General features: G+C 37.5%; 5 protein-coding genes and 1 non-coding gene across 6 annotated transcripts; 3 read left to right on the forward strand and 3 right to left on the reverse strand.

Moving 5' to 3' along the window:
* Positions 1–2: 2 nt before the first annotated feature.
* Positions 3–2,243, reverse strand: B0P05DRAFT_564318 (protein-tyrosine phosphatase-like protein). Its single transcript, XM_051580819.1, has 4 exons — positions 1,660–2,243; positions 1,468–1,616; positions 511–1,384; positions 3–463 (listed from the first exon to the last, which is right to left on the reverse strand). The coding sequence occupies exons 1-4, from the start codon at positions 2,210–2,212 to the stop codon at positions 162–164; spliced, it is 1,878 nt and encodes a 625-aa protein (XP_051429624.1). The 5' UTR covers positions 2,213–2,243; the 3' UTR covers positions 3–161.
* A 484-nt stretch (positions 2,244–2,727) lies between these two features.
* On the forward strand, positions 2,728–6,971 carry B0P05DRAFT_564319 (CNH domain-containing protein). The gene is made up of 8 exons (XM_051580820.1): positions 2,728–3,843; positions 3,894–4,307; positions 4,359–4,502; positions 4,549–5,115; positions 5,162–5,708; positions 5,755–6,456; positions 6,510–6,658; positions 6,706–6,971. Exons 1-8 carry the CDS (start codon positions 2,773–2,775, stop codon positions 6,889–6,891), a joined length of 3,780 nt encoding a protein of 1,259 aa, XP_051429625.1. The 5' UTR covers positions 2,728–2,772; the 3' UTR covers positions 6,892–6,971.
* A 177-nt stretch (positions 6,972–7,148) lies between these two features.
* On the forward strand, positions 7,149–10,751 carry B0P05DRAFT_564321 (uncharacterized protein). Its single transcript, XM_051580821.1, has 8 exons — positions 7,149–7,461; positions 7,503–7,541; positions 7,594–7,699; positions 7,745–8,970; positions 9,017–9,193; positions 9,237–10,171; positions 10,226–10,511; positions 10,560–10,751. Exons 1-8 carry the CDS (start codon positions 7,244–7,246, stop codon positions 10,633–10,635), a joined length of 3,063 nt encoding a protein of 1,020 aa, XP_051429626.1. The 5' UTR covers positions 7,149–7,243; the 3' UTR covers positions 10,636–10,751.
* A 183-nt stretch (positions 10,752–10,934) lies between these two features.
* B0P05DRAFT_575997 (uncharacterized protein) lies at positions 10,935–14,266 on the forward strand (the record flags this gene model as incomplete). Its single annotated transcript, XM_051581676.1, has 4 exons — positions 10,935–11,186; positions 11,238–12,342; positions 12,407–14,178; positions 14,228–14,266. The coding sequence occupies 4 exons, from the start codon at positions 10,935–10,937 to the stop codon at positions 14,264–14,266; spliced, it is 3,168 nt and encodes a 1,055-aa protein (XP_051429627.1).
* Positions 14,252–15,028, reverse strand: B0P05DRAFT_339067 (uncharacterized protein). The gene is made up of 2 exons (XM_051573572.1): positions 14,555–15,028; positions 14,252–14,498 (listed from the first exon to the last, which is right to left on the reverse strand). Exons 1-2 carry the CDS (start codon positions 14,795–14,797, stop codon positions 14,289–14,291), a joined length of 453 nt encoding a protein of 150 aa, XP_051429628.1. The 5' UTR covers positions 14,798–15,028; the 3' UTR covers positions 14,252–14,288.
* A 1,649-nt stretch (positions 15,029–16,677) lies between these two features.
* B0P05DRAFT_t117 lies at positions 16,678–16,748 on the reverse strand. Its single transcript has one exon. It is a non-coding gene; the product is annotated as a tRNA-Gly (tRNA).
* Positions 16,749–17,563: the final 815 nt, after the last annotated feature.

Below are 17,563 nucleotides of genomic sequence, written 5' to 3' on the forward strand. Positions count from 1 at the left end.
TTTTTTTATTTTTATTTTATTTTATTTTGTAGCAACTATATATTGAGTAGAATCAATGCTTGATAGTATCTACTATTCTAGTAGATCTAAAGATAGACAAGAGTATATGTATTCTTTCTTTATAGAGTCAATCCTACTTGAATATGTGAAATAGATCTATTTTATTTCTCCGCTTCTAAGCAATCTTTGTACAGGGCATTTAAATGGTTGATTTCATTACATAATACAGGCCAAGTCATTCTTATTGTACCTGAACGCTGTTGTTCTAATTGAAGCATTTCATACATGAATTTGAGATTAGGCTGAATAATCACATTCAATCGACGAGCACGAACAAACAAATAAGCTTCAACAAGACCCAAATTCAAGTGTTTCATCACATAACAAATAGCAATAGCAGCACTTCGACTGACACCTACACGGCAATGAATCAAACAAATACCCTTTTTTTGACGTGCATCCTCTAACAGAAATATGAGTGTTTGATTTAAAGCATTTGTATATTTTTACCAATAAAGGCCTCTACTGTCTCTAATCTAGCCCGTATGGAATCAATACCATCATCATACAAGTTGTCCAGATACAGTAATTCAAAGTCTTTCTTTGACAAGTCTGCATTCTCGCCCACACTCACCACGTGTGTGATCTGAAGTACCTTGAGCATCTCAGGATTGGTTGCGTGATTTAAATTGCCCAAATACAAAAATGGCAATATTCTGGATGGGAATGAACCCTCAAAGCGAGGGGAATAAAACCAAGGATGCAACTGTTGTTCTTTGGGTGTAGGGGATAACTGCAATTGTTCATAGACATAATCTGGTAGTTTTTCGTCTAGTTCATTCGAGACTGTATTGAGATAAGCATCTGACTGTAATATGCGATGAGGTCTATCGGGAATACTCTTTTTACGCTTTGGTTCAGGCTCGACTGTTTCTTGGTCAAACAAGGCTTGTTCAATCTGCCTTAGGGTAGATAAATCAGCTGCATAGACAAAGAATGAACGACGTTGTTGTAAATAAAGATAGGCTTTAGGTAAAGACAATTGACAGTAATACATGATCCAAGAGAGACCAAATAAAGAAGTCTCGGTGTATCCATCTGAACAATGAATCAAAATACGGTGATTGTTCTCTGTCTGTTCTCTGATAAACTCCATTAAACTCATCAGTCGACTATAGAACACATCAAAAGCGGGTTTATCTGTAGGCACACCTGTACCATACACATCAAAATGAATCACTTCTTGGCGTGTATCTTTCAGTATTTCTCGGGCCAATGTAAGCGTAGAAGGTAATGGCATATCTGCTAAATCATGTGCTTCAATACAGATAGAGAATGCGCTACCCTCATCATCATCCAAAGGTGCATCTTGTGTGTTCCCCATCTATTAAGATGAGTATATGTGTGTCTATATATGTATATGTATATATATATATATATATATATATATATATATCAGCTGTTTACCCAAACATTCGGCGTGATTTCTGTTGCTTTACTCATGTCTCTCATTTGAGCAAGTTCAAGTTGTTGGAAATCAATTTGGTGTACAATCAATCCATTTGAATCATACATTACTAATTCTGGATACTCTTTTTCAAACAAGGAGAAATCATCTAACATGCATCATCAGTAAAGTGCCACTCAATACGAAATTACCTTGAATGAGAATTGTCTTGTATACCATTTGATTTGCATTGCTGACAGCTCTTTTACCTGCTGTCTTTTGTACTTGACTCAATTCAAGCTGTCGAGAAGCATAGAACGTGGTCTGTGCATGTGCTACTTGACTGGCAAGTGTTTGTGCTTCAGTTCCATACAGTACAATATCAGAGAGAGCGGCAAACCGTACTGGTTGTTCACCAAAACTTCGAAGGTTGATTTGAGTTGTGCTGGTCTGTAAAAACTCATTTTCTCTTATGATTTGATCTGGTAAGACAGTATCTACCAATCGAGCTTTGTGTGGATCCCCACAATGCAACACTATCAGTCCACGATAGTTAGGAGGTAGACATCTTCTGACACCAAAAAACAAGTTTTGCTGATTGTTCTGTCCATTAACACCATGAAGCCAAGGGAATAAGATGTCATTGGGTAAAGGCGATTGGCGATATGCTGTTAGACAAGCCACAAATGAAGCTGCTGAAATAGTATAGATATTGTCTTGTTGATGGACAAGGTAGTGGTCTGGTATCTCAAATAAACTAGACATGATTGAAGAAAGAAAGAAAAAAAAATCAAAGAATGAGCGCGTTGATTGGTCGAGTAATAGAATGAGGCATAGGTCATTTTGGTAGTGATGGATTGTTAAGGATTTTCCAAATTCAGTTAGGAAAAAAAGATAGAAATTCATGCCGCTTGCACATATGAGGGGTATTTTAGCAATATAATGAGTGGTTGCTAAGCAACGGTGTTGTCAACTAAAAAAAAGTTTCAGATTCAACATTTTCATTGGTCACAAACATAGTATGTACCTTTTTTTTTTTTGTATTTGACAGATGCTATACTTGATATTCCTCCTACGGCAAAACAAATAAACATAAATCCAGAACATCTTCTCCTTTTTAAAGTTTACCCCAAGACTGTTTATTTTTTTTTTTGTAATTACAGTTTGTGTAATGTCTTGAACGAGAATTTAGTTAAAAATGGCCAACTTTCAAGTGTTCTGAAGACAAGAATGGATAACCAAAAATTAAGCTGTCTAATTTAAAGTCCACTTATTAATCTTTCTTTTTTTCTTTTCTTTCTCTCTTTTTTTTTTTTTGACTTGCGATGCAACATCCAGACACTTCATCACCTTTGGAAGAAGGAAGAACACTACGTACTTCACCCTCTTCAACCAATATCTATAGTCGCTATCGTTTACCTTCGAATGCCTCTACAGATAGTACGATTAGTCAACAAGATATGGTGGATCACAAGCGTAGTTACACCTTTGACAATCTCAGCTCATTGGCTTACTTTACATGCCCCGATACTATCCACCCTGAACTCACACCTTCTGCAGCCATTCGAGACAGATATTATCAATCCAGTCGATATCTTCAGGACAATGACCATGCAGACGAACTTGAATACGAAGACGAATACGAAGAAGCAGCGGGCGATGTCCTCGATTATCGACCCGAAGACAGTGCCCTTTACACCAAACTCGAGACAGACAACAGCAGCATCTATTCTGTTCAGGACAGTGTGATTTCATTACGGACACAAATGGATGGGAGATCCATTCATTCTGTACGCACGGTCGATGATCGTCTTCAGGGACGTAGTCTGAATTCATTTGCCAAGAAAGTATCGAGGTCAGGTTCCATTTTCAGAGGCGAAAAGAAAAAATTGGAACCTTTTGTGCCTGTTCGAGACCATTATCCAGATACAGGCAGTATCAGAACCGTGAGTGGTACCAGTCTTTTATCGAAACTGTCTCGGTCCACGGCTCCCATGCGCGCTAAACTTTCTGCCATTTCTCATCTGGCTGGAAGACATCATAACACATTGGCATTACCAGGTAGAAAACGAGTAGCTGAAAGTGTTTACAACATGCCGATTGCTTCACCCTCGCCACCACAAAAGGATAAAATGTCATTGGAGAAAGTGCCTACCTCAAGGTCATTTAATTTGCCTCGAACTTTGTCTGCCTCGTCCTCTTCTACCTCCACTTCATCTAACATGATTTCAGCAACACTGGTAGATGAACCCGTCTCTATCAAAGAAAAACTACCTGTGGTTTATCCTGCTTTACTTTCCAAAGTAGCCGAGACATTCAAAGAACGTATAATTACCACCACTAAAACCAAAGATAGTATCAAGTACAAGGATTGCTTTGACGGTAAAGAAGCAGTGGTAAGTAACCAAAAAAAAAAAGATACTGTTTGTTTGTAACACACGTTTAGGACAAACTGGCTTTCATTATTAAATCAAATGATCGCAACTTGGCCTTACTGTTAGGTCGTGCACTGGACGCACAAAAGTTTTTTCATGATGTCAATTATGAGTATCGATTACGTGATTCAAGTCAAGAACTCTATCAATTTAATGAATCCAAGTTTAGTATGCGACCCAAAAGTGGTATTGCAGGACCTCTGGTGGCTGCTGCTGCTGCTGCTTTAACTTCTACAAAGCCTTTGCAAGAAGAACTGCCCAATGGTGTGTTTACGCTCTTGACAGATTGTTATTCACCTACGTGTACAAGAGATAAATTGTGTTATTCTTCAAGATGTCCTCGAAGACAAGAACAAGCCAAAAGAAGCTCAGCACATTCTGAAAAGGGACATTCTCGAGAAGGAAGTATTTCTTTGATATCTGGGGTAAAGAGTAAACTGTGTATTGTCTGTCTGTATTAATTCTAAAAACGATAGCAAGAGGATCGACTGTGGATTAACACAGTATCCAAGTCTGTGTTGGATTCACTCAGTAAAGATGAAAAAAAGAGACAAGAAAATATTTTTGAACTTGTTTATACCGAAAAGGATTTCGTGGATGATTTGACTTATATTAAAGAGGTAACATCATTAACAATGCTGTTTCTATCTATTGACATTTACATAGTATTGGATTGATCCTTTACTTTCAAATGAAAATCAAACAGTAACAGGGGATCGAACTGGTTTTGTGAGTGCTATTTTTTGGAATATTATGGAAGTACATCAAGTCAATACCAACTTGTCAAAAGCATTGTTGGAACGCCAATCCAAAAACAAGATAGTGAATCAAATCGGTGATATTATGCTTGCCCATGTAGCTCAGTTTGAACCTTTTGTGCGTTATGGTGCACACCAAATTATTGGCAAATATGCATTTGAGACTGAGAAGTCTACCAACCCATCCTTTGCTGAATTTGTCAGCAAGACGGAACGATTACCTCAGTCGCGTAAATTGGAACTGAACGGATACCTTACGAAACCCACTACACGTCTGGGTCGATATAATCTCTTGCTAAGAGAAATTTTGAAACATACGCCTCAAGATCATCCAGATCAGGAAACGATTCCTAGAGTTATGTCGATCATTGCCAAGTTCTTACAAGATGTGAACCGAGAAACAGGACGTACAGAAAACGCATTTAATTTACAATTGTTGAATGAACGACTTGTCAACAAGAACATTTCTCATTTTGTAAGTAATTGTTTATATGCTTATTACATTGTCTGATATCAAACAGGATTTGGACTTGACAGCTTCAAATCGACAAATAATTATGAAAGGTACCTGGAAGAAGGGCTCTGGATCAGATACTTCAGAAGTATTAGTATACCTTTTAGACCATTGTTTATTAATCATCAAGCCTAAACAAAACGAAGAAAAATACAAATTGTATCGAAAGCCTATTCCATTAGCCCTTTTGTCACTTACGTTCCCGGATCATACTAAGCGAGCCAGCACAATTATTCCTTTAGGTAGACCTAGCAATGCATCCAGCGACATGCATCCTGTACCTCAACATACCACGCCTACTCATACCCATACTAACACAACCATGCTTCAAACAAAGAATGGATATCCTATTTCCTTTGTTCATCTCGGCAAACAAAACTCAGGTGGACCACTCACATTGTATGCCTCTACACTGGCCACACGTAAACAATGGGTTGATAAAATTGAAGGACAACGGAAAGCCTTGGTAGAGAAACACAAGGTATTCAATGTTCAGCCTATTAATGAAAACTTCTTCTCTACCTTTAACAAGGTCAATTGTACAGCTGTCTTTGGTAAGTATCTGTTGTAATGGACATGGTGTATTAATCTCTGTGTTAGAAAATGGAAGATCACTCGTGTTGGGTGGCGATCAAGGTGTCTATCTGAAAAAAGAAGGCAGTGGTGATGAATTGATTCGTATCTTGGCCATGGATAAAGTCTCCCAGATTGATATTCTTGAACAATCCAACCTGATCTTGGTCTTAGCTGACAAAATCTTGTATACCTACTCACTTGACACACTACTTTCAACAGAATCAGGCATGAAACGAGGCCGTAAAATCAGTAGCCATGTCTCGTTCTTTAAGGTCGGTAAGATCCTTGACAAATCTGCCACCTCAGCTACAACACAAGAAGATCATGTAACGGCCGAAGGTGTCGAAAAAACATTGGTCTGTTTTGTTCGTAACAACGCCATGACCTCTACCATCCGAGCTCTTGAACCTTACGAGACCACAAAAGAAAACCAGAAAAAGAAGAACAAGAACCTAAGCCGTTTGATACGTGGTAACAATGAAGCCTTGAAAGCCTATAAAGATCTCTATATTCCTGGTGAAGCATCTTCTATTCAATTCTTTAAGAATATTATATGTGTGGGTAGCGCTAGAGGTTTCCAAATGGTCAACTTGAGTTCGGCTGAAGTACAGAGTGTGCTGGATCCTAACGATGAAAGCAACAATGCTGTTTTGGCATCCCATGAAAATATGAAGCCAATCTCTATGTTTAGACATAAAGATGGCAATATCTTACTTTGCTACAGTGGTAAGTGTGTCATCATACACTATAGGGTAATGGTTATTTATCATATTTTGTAGAACTCGCATTTTATATTGATAAAAAGGGTAAACGTGTTCGAAAGGATTGGTCAATTTCTTGGGAAGGAAATCCCACTGCTTTTGCATTTAGATTCCCCTATGTTGTTGCTTTTAATTCCAACTTTATTGAAGTACGCCATATGGATACTGTAAGTAAATACATAAAGATGTCGGTTCGACTCATGATATGCTATAGGGTGACTTACTTCAAGTGATACCAGGAAACAACATTCGTTGTCTTCGACCTGACTCGACTGATAGAATTCATGGTGTGATGGACGACCGACTTGCTGGCTCAGAAGTCATTTTTGAGCTGAAACTAGTAGATCCTCATCGTAGAAAGATTAGTATGATTAAAAATAATAGAAATAGAGCAATTTAAGCTCTAGCATTGTATATATGGGAATGTGTAATAATAGAAGGAAAATGGTTGCATGAAAGTGAAGAAAAGTAAACCTTTTTGAGTTTTTGATGGTTTTTCTAAAAAACGTTAGAGACTATTTTAGCATAAAATAGATGTAGTTCTTTTTATCTACAAGTATAGTAAAGCTTTTCTTTTTTGGGATATTTTTAAAGTACAATGCTTATTTGTCAAATACAGCTTTTTCGATATTCAACTACTGCATGACATAAGTGTAACACAAAACGGTATGACAATCACGGATTTTGTTTCAACTATTTTAAATCCCAGTTTTTTTTTCTTCTTTTTTTCTTCTTTATCTTTTTTGTATACTATGGAAGAGCTAGTGAGTCCTAGCACCAATTCTTCCAGCTTAAAAGTAGCTGGATTCCCTTGCGTATGGATATTTAAATTTCTTTGTGAAGACGAAGAACCACTTCCCGGTTCACCTGCTCAAACATCCAAATCCCCTACAGGTTTTGTTACTCAACTTATTCTTTGTACAAGTGTAGGTGTTGTCTGTTTTCTACTATTTTGTTTTCTGCGTGTTAGGTAAAAATAACATGTAGTTGACTTTGACTTATTTGTTTTAGATGGAGTGGTATTTATTCGCCAAGACTTCGTATGAGAAAGTAAAAAATGACGCCAATACACTATGTATATTTAAACTACTTTTTTTTATAGGCACGCACCCGACCAACTACCCACTTCTTTTTTTGGCTGGATCTTACCTTTACTCAAGACACCAAACTCTGTCGTGATGGATAAAGTTGGATTAGATGCTGTTGTGGTATGAAAGATAATTTGATGTAACATTTAGAGATAACCTTAATAGATGCTTCAATTTTTGTTGATGAGTGTGAAACTGTTTGGTTTCTGTGGATTCTTTGGTACAGTCGTACTTTATCCTATCAGCAAAATGGGTGGTAATTTCAGTAATGGTACTCAACCAGAACAACCCAATGGTACTCTTTATACACTTTCGATGCAACACAATGATTTCTTTGCCAGCAAACTCAACACTAGTTTTAACGCTCATTCGGTTTCTTTTCTCTGGGTTTATTTGTTCTTTACTTACTTGTTTGTGTTTGCTACATTCTATTTTACGTTTCTGAATTACCGTGACTATGTACGTATCCGACGTGAATTTCTGCTGCGTAAGGCAAAGACGTTATCTGCACGCACCTTGTTGATTACAGGCATACCCCCTCACCTTAGATCAGATCGTAAATTAGCAGAATATTTTGAAAAATTGGGTATTGGCGTTGTTCAATCGGTTCATTTGATTCGTCATGTCGAACGTTTATTGGAATTCATTAAGGAACGCACTCAACATTTGCGACAGTTGGAAACAGCTTATACAAACTACTTGGGCAACCCAGTCGAAGATCCAGCCTATGATCCTGAAGATATTTTGAATTACCAAGATGCGCGCGAAGCTCAGTGTGCTTCGAACGATACACTGCCTACTTATCTCAAGGCTCGTGAAAGACCTATGATACAGCAAGGCTATATCTGTGGACCTCAAGTAGACGCTATTGACTATTATACTGAAAAATTTGATGAAGTGGATGAATTGGTCGTCAAAGCGCGTAAAGTAGGCAAGTTTTTACCAACCAGTGTAGGGTTTGTGACATTCGAAGAAACCATCAGTGCTTATGTGGCATCACAAGTCTTGATTGATTCTACACCGTTCCGATTACGAGCTCAATTAGCGCCTGAACCGCGCGATGTGCTCTGGGAGAACATTGCTATGCATGGTAGAGAGCGTGTCATTCGAAAAGCATTGATCATGTTCATCTTGTTATTCCTTGTATTTTCATGGACAATTCCCTGTAACTATTTATCTGCATTAACATCAACAAAATCACTTAAGGCCTATTTCCCTTGGTTACTCAAGTTGGCTGAAAAGAACAAGATTTTGAATCAGATTGTTGCAGGTTTTATACCTACACTAGGTGTTGTTATTTTCTTTTCCATCCTACCATTGATATTCAATAGTCTGAGTGTGATTGAAGGTTTCACCACAAGAAGTGAATCTGAAGAATCTTGTTTTGCAAAGTAAGTTATGCACATATGAGCAGTGGGACTCAATTGTGATTCGTAGGCAATTTTTCTTTTTGTTCGCCAATGTCTTGTTGTTCATTACAGTAACAAGTACTTTATTCAAATCACAAAAAGACATCTTTGAAGACCCTATCAAAATTGCCAATATCTTTGCTTCTAAATTACCTGAAGTTGCACCCTTTTATATCAACTATACTGTTCTTCAAGGCATTATGCTGTAAGTATTGTTTTGGTGTATTTGTTTATTTACCTCTTTCTAGTTGCCCTATTCAATTGCTGCAAATCGGCCCTATTATTGTTCAACAATTCTACCGTACCTTCCTTTGCAAGACACCCCGTGATTATGCTGAAGTCTTTGTCCCTCGCATGTACAATTTTGGATGGGGCTACCCTGTACCTGTATTCATGTTTGTCGTCATCTTGGTCTATTCCACCATTTCTCCACTCATTTTAGTGTTTGGTGTGATTTATTTCGCCATGACCTACCTTGTATGCAAATACCAACTCCTCTATGTCTATTTTCATTCATATGAAGTAGCAGGCCGTATGTGGCCCTTGGTATTTACTCGTATAATCATTGGTTTATTGATCTTTGAATTGACATCTGCTGGACTATTTACACTGAACAAGTCGTATCCTCTTGCTGCTTTATGTATTCCTCTAATTTTCCTGACAGTAGCATACAAGTTTATGATGGATAGAGCATACCAACGCAGCACCCAGTTCTTACCACTCCAATTACTTTCAGAAAAATTAGGACCGATGAAGACGACTGCTTTAGATACTCAATCTATTTATCGTACAAGTCCTACGGATATTCAACCGCAACTAACTGCTCCAGAGACAACAACAGCTGAATCAAGTAACAATACAGCCATTATGAAGAGAAACCGAAAACGACGTACTGTATTGGATGAAGACGATTATGTAGCAGATCCACGTAAATTTACAGATTTCAGGGAACCGCCTATGACGCTTCTCAATGGTATCTTAAATACGGGCATGAAACAGTACGGTCATCCGGCCTTATTAGGTGTGTTACCACAACTGTGGTTGCCTGTGAGAGCTGGGTATGAAGATAGATCAATTGTCAAAAAAGACCATCATAATGCTATGAGTAATACATCTTCTTCGGATTCATTCACTTCATCATCGTCCATATCAGCTTCTGTCATGATGAAGCAACAACAGCCAAGTAAAATCATATCTGGTATATAAAGAATCATTATGTTAATAAGTAACATTTTAGGATTAGATGAACCAAATGAAAATCAACCTCTTTTACAGGAGCAACCAAAACCAAGAAATATACCAACCATGAGTCAATCTACTCCTAGCAAACTCATTACCACGATACCAATGCCACAAGACGAAGATGATGAAACGGAAGAAGGAGGAAATACAGATGAAGAAGAAGAGGAAGACAACGTGGGCACATATTATCATCATCCCGAACGTCGACTATCAAAGAACTTATTAAGCCAATCGTATGGTGCAATTGGTGCTTTGCCTTCATTACCAAGGTCGTTACCAGGGTAAGTATATATTGAATTATGTTTTTTATTTATTTGTGTTTGTTTTAGTCAACCGACCAAAAAGAAGAAAAACAGACGATTTCTTACAAAAAATATGCGCAAATTCTCCTCATTTTTCAATTGAGGATCCCCTTTTCGCCCTTTTTTGATATGCCCACGCGATAGTCCCCCTTTTAGCCAAAAGAAAAAAAAAAGGAGATGTATATTCTTTATGGTACAATTCTTTGTGGTTTTTTTTATTATTCTCTTCTTTTTCTCTTTTCACTTTTTTATTATCTTATTCACTGTTGACATCCCTTCTCCTTATTTCTTCCCTCCTTCTCTCTAATAAATTACATATTTATCTCTCTCCTTATGACAACACGTTATTTTTCATCGCCTTTTGCATCAGAGAAGTTGGAAGAAGTGGACGAAGAACAATACATGTGGCAGTCTGAACAACAAATATTGGAAGACGATGTGTCATCCATGTCTTCTTCGCCTAGTATTCCCGACGAAAATATTAATTTTGATCTAGTATACGCGCTACATACATTTGTTGCTACAGTGGAAGGCCAAGCATCTGTGGTAAAAGGAGATGCATTGATTTTAATGGAAGATACAAACATTTATTGGTGGTTAGTGGAAGTCATCAAGACGCATGAAGTGGGTTACATTCCCGCCGAGAATATAGAGGTAAGAACTGAAGGAGATTACAGTCAAAAGAAAACTGAATGCTGTATCTAGACACCTTATGAGCGATTAGCAAGGTTAAATAAGCATCGAAATATTGAAATTACTTCACCTTCAGCACATGATACACATAGTGCCTTGATATCACAACATCCTCTTGCTCCTCCACGTCAAGTCTGTATTGAAGACGAGTCCATGTATACTGTGTTTCATTATGAGGTAGAGTCTGAAGTTGATCAAGATGAGCCACTTATTGAAGAAGATGATGATGATGACATTGAAGAAGAAGAACAAGAGGAAGATCACCAGATCACACAAAGACAGAGCAGTGAGTACAGTGAAATGATGATGGAAGATGCGAGTCAAGAATGGCATGAAAAACGATGGAGTGAGGAAAGAGGTCCATCAGAACAAAATCTGATCCAGCATGAAACACCTATAGGAGCAAACGAATCACAAGAGGAACCAAAAATGGAATTGCGAGTGTTTGCAGGCAATATTGGTCAAGGCCCGTTGTTTCATGCATTTTCAATTTCGCAGTCTACAACAGCAGATGAATTACTCAAGACAGCAACGACTAAATTTGAATTGTTAGCACCTCATGCCAACAATGATACGACTATTGAATATTATCTGGCTGTTCAAGGCATGGATGGCGATGAATATATTCTTTCTGTCCAAGACAAACCATTCTCTATCTTCAAGACTTTGACAGATTCTCTTACAACGCCTATGCCTTCGCTTTCTTACATTCGTCGTATATCTCAACAATCTATTTCTTCTATTACAGCACCTTCACGTCGACCTCGGTCAAGTAGCTTTAGCAACTACGAACAAACTTCATATGATGAAGACTCGGTGATTCGGTTCTATTTACACCGTCGTATCAAGCGCGCACATGAACGAGAGGGCCTTTTATACATCAAAGTGTCACTTTATCCTGAACATCAACAGAAAAAGAAAAGAATGGAAATTGACCGTATGGACAAAATCATTCCAGTCAGACAAGAATCCCATATTGGCGATGTCATTAACTTTGCATTGGAAAAATTTCATGTGCCTGATACACAAGCATTTGGTTATTTCGGCGGTAACAAGAACGGCTTTGAACAACGCGACCTAGTTGGCTACAAAATGTATGTACGGGGTAATCAACAAGGTAAGGAGCATGCACAGAAAAAAAAAAGGAGAAATAAAGGGAGCTCATTTATTTTTTGTTATAGAAATCGAACTAGACCCAAATCAATTAATGTCGATAGTTTTATTACAGCAACAAAAGGCGTCGACTAGCTCTGGGCCTATTACAAGTGATTTGTTGTTTGTATTACGCAGAGCAGGTCATAAACCATTATTAGAAAAGTCTCGCCCAGAACAACAACAGCAGCAGCAACAATGTTTAGACAAAGAGCATCCTTCACCTCGGCTATCAGACAGAAGACCTAGTATACTCGATATTTTGATGGACAATACCCCTAGAATTGGGGAGCGCCGTCCGAGTGTCATGAGTAGTCTACTTCTTGTTGAACAACAGCCCCCACCACGTTTAACGGAGCAAGAGAATAATAACAGGAGACCTTCTGGTTCTACAATTAATAATCATCTGCAGCAACAAAACACATCTTTTTCTTTTTCGTCTTCAAAACAAGTAGGTCGTCGTTCTTCGCAACCCACTATTTTTTCTGAAGACAGCTTTATGGAATACGATACTAGTACAATGAAGCAAGAAGTCAAAAAGAAAGAAAGTTTTAGACAGCAATTAAAACGATTTGTAGGTTGGGGCTCTTCTGTAACTAATAAAAAACAACAACAACAACAACAACAGCAGCAGCAGCAGCAGCAGACTCCTCCTCCATTAACCATTGAGTCTTCTGATATTAGCTTTGTTTCAGCGCCTTCCACGCCGTTACCACCTACACCGAGTACGTTGCCCAAGTCTCGTCAAGGTAGTCAATGTGCAGAGACAACTATTTTATCTCGAAGGCCTAGTGAAACTTCCTCTCAGGATCCTTCTGTGGCTGCATTAGCTGCTGCTGCTATGGCAAGCGTAACCAATAAACGGTTATCAACTGTGTCTTCTGTATCTTCTGTATCTTCTGTCTCCCCCTCGGTCACTTCTGAAGAAATTGTTGCTGCTACAAGTGAGGCATTTGTTAAAGCTGATCATGATTCCGAAACTGAAGACAATGTTCAAGAAGAAAACGAAGAAAAAGAGTCTAGTACTATACAAACAAGCAACGCACCCGAAGTAGCCAATGAAGATGTTCAGACACAGTATGCTATGTGGATGAATACAGCCAGTAACAACATTATTGAGCAACAGGAAGAAGAGCCCAAGTTACGTACTAAATCATCCGATGTCTCTACAGTCAGTAAGCCAACTTTGAGTAACAAAGAATCCATTATCTCCAATGCTACTAGCACCATGGTACCTGCGGCTAGTACAAATGCACCTAGTACACCAACACCAACACCGTACACTGCTACCACAGCACCTCCATCGATCTTATCAGACAAGGCAATAGAAGAACAACCCAAAATCCATAGTATGTCATCTAATGACCTTGATGATTTGTTCTTGCTGGTTGCCCATGGGGTAGACTTCTTGACGTCCAAGGAAAATTCAAAATGGGAAGAAGAAGGAGGGTACGACTTCCATCCTTGGAATAGACCTGAATCTTCATTTGCTGCTGTACGTCAACAAGAAAAGAAGCGCAAAGAGAATCTGAAAAATGCAAATGATATGACAAGCGAAGGCGAGGCTATGGCTATGGCTATGGCCAAGACTCTTTTGCTAAACCCTACGGTGTCTGAAGAACAATTGCAAAAGCAACAAGTACAGGAACAAGAACAACAAGTATCTCCTCCTTCGCCAGTATTGTCTGTTGATACTGAAGAACAAAAGGAGCCTTCTACCAATATGGCCAAGAGTATTCTAGGAGCAAAAAGTGAAATACAACCTAATAATATACCCCAACAACAGTCTGTAGACGATGAGGTAAGTATGGAATTTTTATGTATGTGTTATTCACAATATATTCTATTAGGAATTGCAACGTATTGTAGCTGCTCATATAGTGTTTTAAATATCTCTTGAATAAAATAAATTTACACATGATCAAGTCTATAGCTTTGTTCTTCTTCTTCATCAGTAAATTCCATGAGTGCTTTCTGATATTCTGCTTCTCTTCTTCCTCCAAATCTTCTTTTGTTTTCTCGATGTCGGTTAATCAAATAGTCAGTCAATGAAGACAGACATATACCAGTTATGCCACCTAAAAGATTGGCTATAATATCATAAATATCAAATGATCGATACTATATTGATATAAAAAGTCAACTTGCTTGTCTATACATATATTGTTCTTAATTACCGGCAATAAGCCCTGAATAAATTCACTTCCGATTGCCAATACAAGTAAACTACTAGTCGCTAAGATCAGATTGCGCTTAACAGATAGATTCCATAAAAAGTAGAGAAACACAGCAAGTATGAAAAAGATAAAAAAGTGTAATATTTTATCGTTCACTTGTTCTGAGAGGTGAATGGGTGCAAATCCCAAGATGCCCATTAGAATCAAGAACAGGGACAACGCAATCAGTACTTGAAATCGCATGCTGCAATAAGAGAAAAGTATTCATCCTCTCTTATAAGTCAAGCGCTTTCTTAACATGTGACTGATTTTACTTTTCAATACATGCCAATTGTCTAACAAATGCTCCTGGTTCAGACTGTTATTGAGGATTGATATACTTTGGATTGTGCTTTAAGTCTGTTGTCTTTCAGAAGGAGCCATATTATTAGTTTTCAATTGCATATTATGCTGACGCTGCATAAACTATCAGTTGTATTTTTTCAAAGAAAAAGAGAGATTATCCTTGGTATGAAATGAGAATTGCTTTGTCGCTAACATGATCCTATAAATATCAATTTAAAAGAGGACATATGGCAATTTGAAACTTCTACTAGTCTGGCTTATGTAGAGGAATACATTCCTTTTGGTTTAAAGATACAAGTAATTTGAAAACTTTTGTATTCCTGTGCATGATCAGCTCGGCTTTATACCTGTGATATTTGAAATGCGTGAGATAATCCCAAGCTCGATGGGTACTTTTTTTTTTTTAGGTTACTGCGATGTGCCTATTTGCATCAACAATGCATTAGAAATGTGATAAAAAAAAAAAATTATCATGAGCGCAACAAAAAAAGTAGTAAGCACAAGCCAAGATGTATTCTGTCGTAAACTAATACTGATTGGATTTTTCAGTGTAGTATGAATGATCATAAAAGCCAAAAAATTACGGTGCTACATTCCAATCGTTTCCGTCGACTGTAGTCTTCCTCTTCTGTTTGTCTCTTCTTTTCTCTTTTGTTATATTATTATTATTATTACTGAAACTTATCTCTGTTACTTGATTTTTGTATTACTTTTGAAACCCCTACTTTTTGACATGATCATTTTCATGCATGATACTTTTGACTCTATTACAAATCGAATCGCTTTATCTTAACGAGTTCATTATGACTTACCTCTTTTTACTTTAGAATTATTAATGATTTTCTCAATGAACGAGTATATAAGCCGTTCAAGCTATTATTCAATAAAGATTAGAAGATTCTATTTATTACTTTATTTTACTTTACTTTTACTTTGACCGATTCGGTTACTTATCAGACGATTGGTATTGACCTAAATACTTACTTTTGTCTATTTGGCTTCCTGGATATTGATATAGGAAGTTCTTTTACTTTATCATTTCTATTTGAACTTTTATTTCTCTTTTACTTTAAATCATTTACTTGAAGGTTTGTTACCTTACGTGGTGTTCATTACATACAATCGTTCCTTTGCTTTGAGTTCTATTGCTACGAAATGACTATCTCCATTTTACATTATATTTTAGAACTCCTTATTCTTTCTTAAATATTCTAGCAGTTACCTGTGTCACATATCTTATTCTTCAACTTTGAATCTCAATTATTGTATTAGTACACTTTACATTTGACTTCATGTCATATTATTCATTTTACTTTTAGTCGGCATAGCTTGGTATCGTATCACTTCTACAATGACTCATAGATTATTATACTGGGATTGTTATAACTGCATTTTTGCAAGTCTAACATGACTACTTTAGAATACATATAAATACTAGAATAATTCAACTTAAATAAAAACATCCAAATCCATAGTTTTACCTTAGACTTACAATCGTACCTAACTTGTACTGTCTTATACTTTTAAACTAGACTATTATCATATCATTTGTCTAGTTGGGTCCCTTGATCTTGTATCATATCTAATCATTGTATGTTGTATTACATTATATCTTTGTATCTTCTTTTACTTATACAAATAATACAAACGGACGACTTAAAACCTGGTGCACATTACATATAACTTGCTGCCTATTGCTCTATATATCTACTAGTTAATGCGATCTCTACCTTTGTCCTGTAACACAGGTATAAAAAAAAAGAGTAAAAAACAAAATATGCGCGATCGGGGAATCGAACCCCGGCCCTTCGCGTGGCAGGCGAAGATTATACCACTTAACCAACCGCGCCCTTACCGGCTGTCGTCTTTGTAGATAGATCCAATAAGTAGCAAAGCCAATAAAACTTGTAAAGTATAACCAGAGATACGTATAATAAGTCGTAGGGCTTAACTTACTATAGAGTGTAACTAATACTTAATATTTGTGTTGAAAGATGATGTTTATTTCATTGAGTGCAACTTATATTTATACTATCTATAATGTCTGAGTTGTGACTCAAGTGGAAGCTTCTAGTATTTGAAGTCGTAGCCATATAAGGGGAATGCCAGATATGGTAATGATAATCAGATAAACATCTGACTAATAATTTCCAGAACCTTCGAGCACCTGCTGGTGTCTTCTGGCCGCTTTCTTAACATTGGGCTTAAACCTAAGTTTGGGTACGACATCATTCCCCCCGAGAATGTTGATCGCCTCTGATCAACTTGTTCAACCGAGTCAGAAGTAGCCTTATTCCTTGAGTCAAGACCCATTTCAGAGCGCCAAGCAGCACGAGAAACCGTGGGATTGTACCAAGGAGTATCGATCGAATCAGCCTTGACACCTTTTAATCGATCGATATGTACCCAAGAAGTGTAAGGTTCACCACCAATAGTTTCTAGTTTGTAAACATGGTTGGCCTCGTTTCGATCTACAATGACAAAAGGGCCTATCCAGTTGTATTCCAGACCATACTTTTGCTCATTTCTGAGTAAGACATGATCACCAATCTCGAATTCCAGCTTTTCGATAGCAGCATCCCAACGTCTCTTGTCAGACTCAGATACTATTTTCATTCGATGGGCAGCGGCGGCGCGGATTTGACCAATATCCTCAAGTTCTCG

Source organism: Gilbertella persicaria (genome assembly GCF_025201335.1).
Source record: "Gilbertella persicaria strain CBS 190.32 chromosome Unknown B0P05scaffold_73, whole genome shotgun sequence".
NCBI lineage: Eukaryota > Fungi > Mucoromycota > Mucoromycetes > Mucorales > Choanephoraceae > Gilbertella > Gilbertella persicaria.

Bases quoted from the DNA above. Each gene is read 5' to 3' on its own strand.
- B0P05DRAFT_564318 (XM_051580819.1), bottom strand. From the start codon at position 2,212: ATGTCTAGTTTATTTGAGATACCAGACCACTACCTTGTCCATCAACAA. The intron at 1,617-1,659 runs GTAATTTCGTAT...GATGCATGTTAG, and splicing joins CAAGACAATTCTCATTCAAG to ATGATTTCTCCTTGTTTGAA. The intron at 1,385-1,467 runs GTAAACAGCTGA...TCATCTTAATAG, and splicing joins AAATCACGCCGAATGTTTGG to ATGGGGAACACACAAGATGC.
- B0P05DRAFT_564319 (XM_051580820.1), top strand. From the start codon at position 2,773: ATGCAACATCCAGACACTTCATCACCTTTGGAAGAAGGAAGAACACTA. The intron at 4,308-4,358 runs GTAAAGAGTAAA...TAAAAACGATAG, and splicing joins GTATTTCTTTGATATCTGGG to CAAGAGGATCGACTGTGGAT. The intron at 6,659-6,705 runs GTAAGTAAATAC...GATATGCTATAG, and splicing joins AAGTACGCCATATGGATACT to GGTGACTTACTTCAAGTGAT.
- B0P05DRAFT_564321 (XM_051580821.1), top strand. From the start codon at position 7,244: ATGGAAGAGCTAGTGAGTCCTAGCACCAATTCTTCCAGCTTAAAAGTA. The intron at 7,542-7,593 runs GTAAAAAATGAC...TTTTTTTTATAG, and splicing joins CCAAGACTTCGTATGAGAAA to GCACGCACCCGACCAACTAC. The intron at 10,172-10,225 runs GTAAAATCATAT...GTAACATTTTAG, and splicing joins GATGAAGCAACAACAGCCAA to GATTAGATGAACCAAATGAA.
- B0P05DRAFT_339067 (XM_051573572.1), bottom strand. From the start codon at position 14,797: ATGCGATTTCAAGTACTGATTGCGTTGTCCCTGTTCTTGATTCTAATG. The intron at 14,499-14,554 runs GTAATTAAGAAC...ATATCAATATAG, and splicing joins TTATTCAGGGCTTATTGCCG to TATCGATCATTTGATATTTA.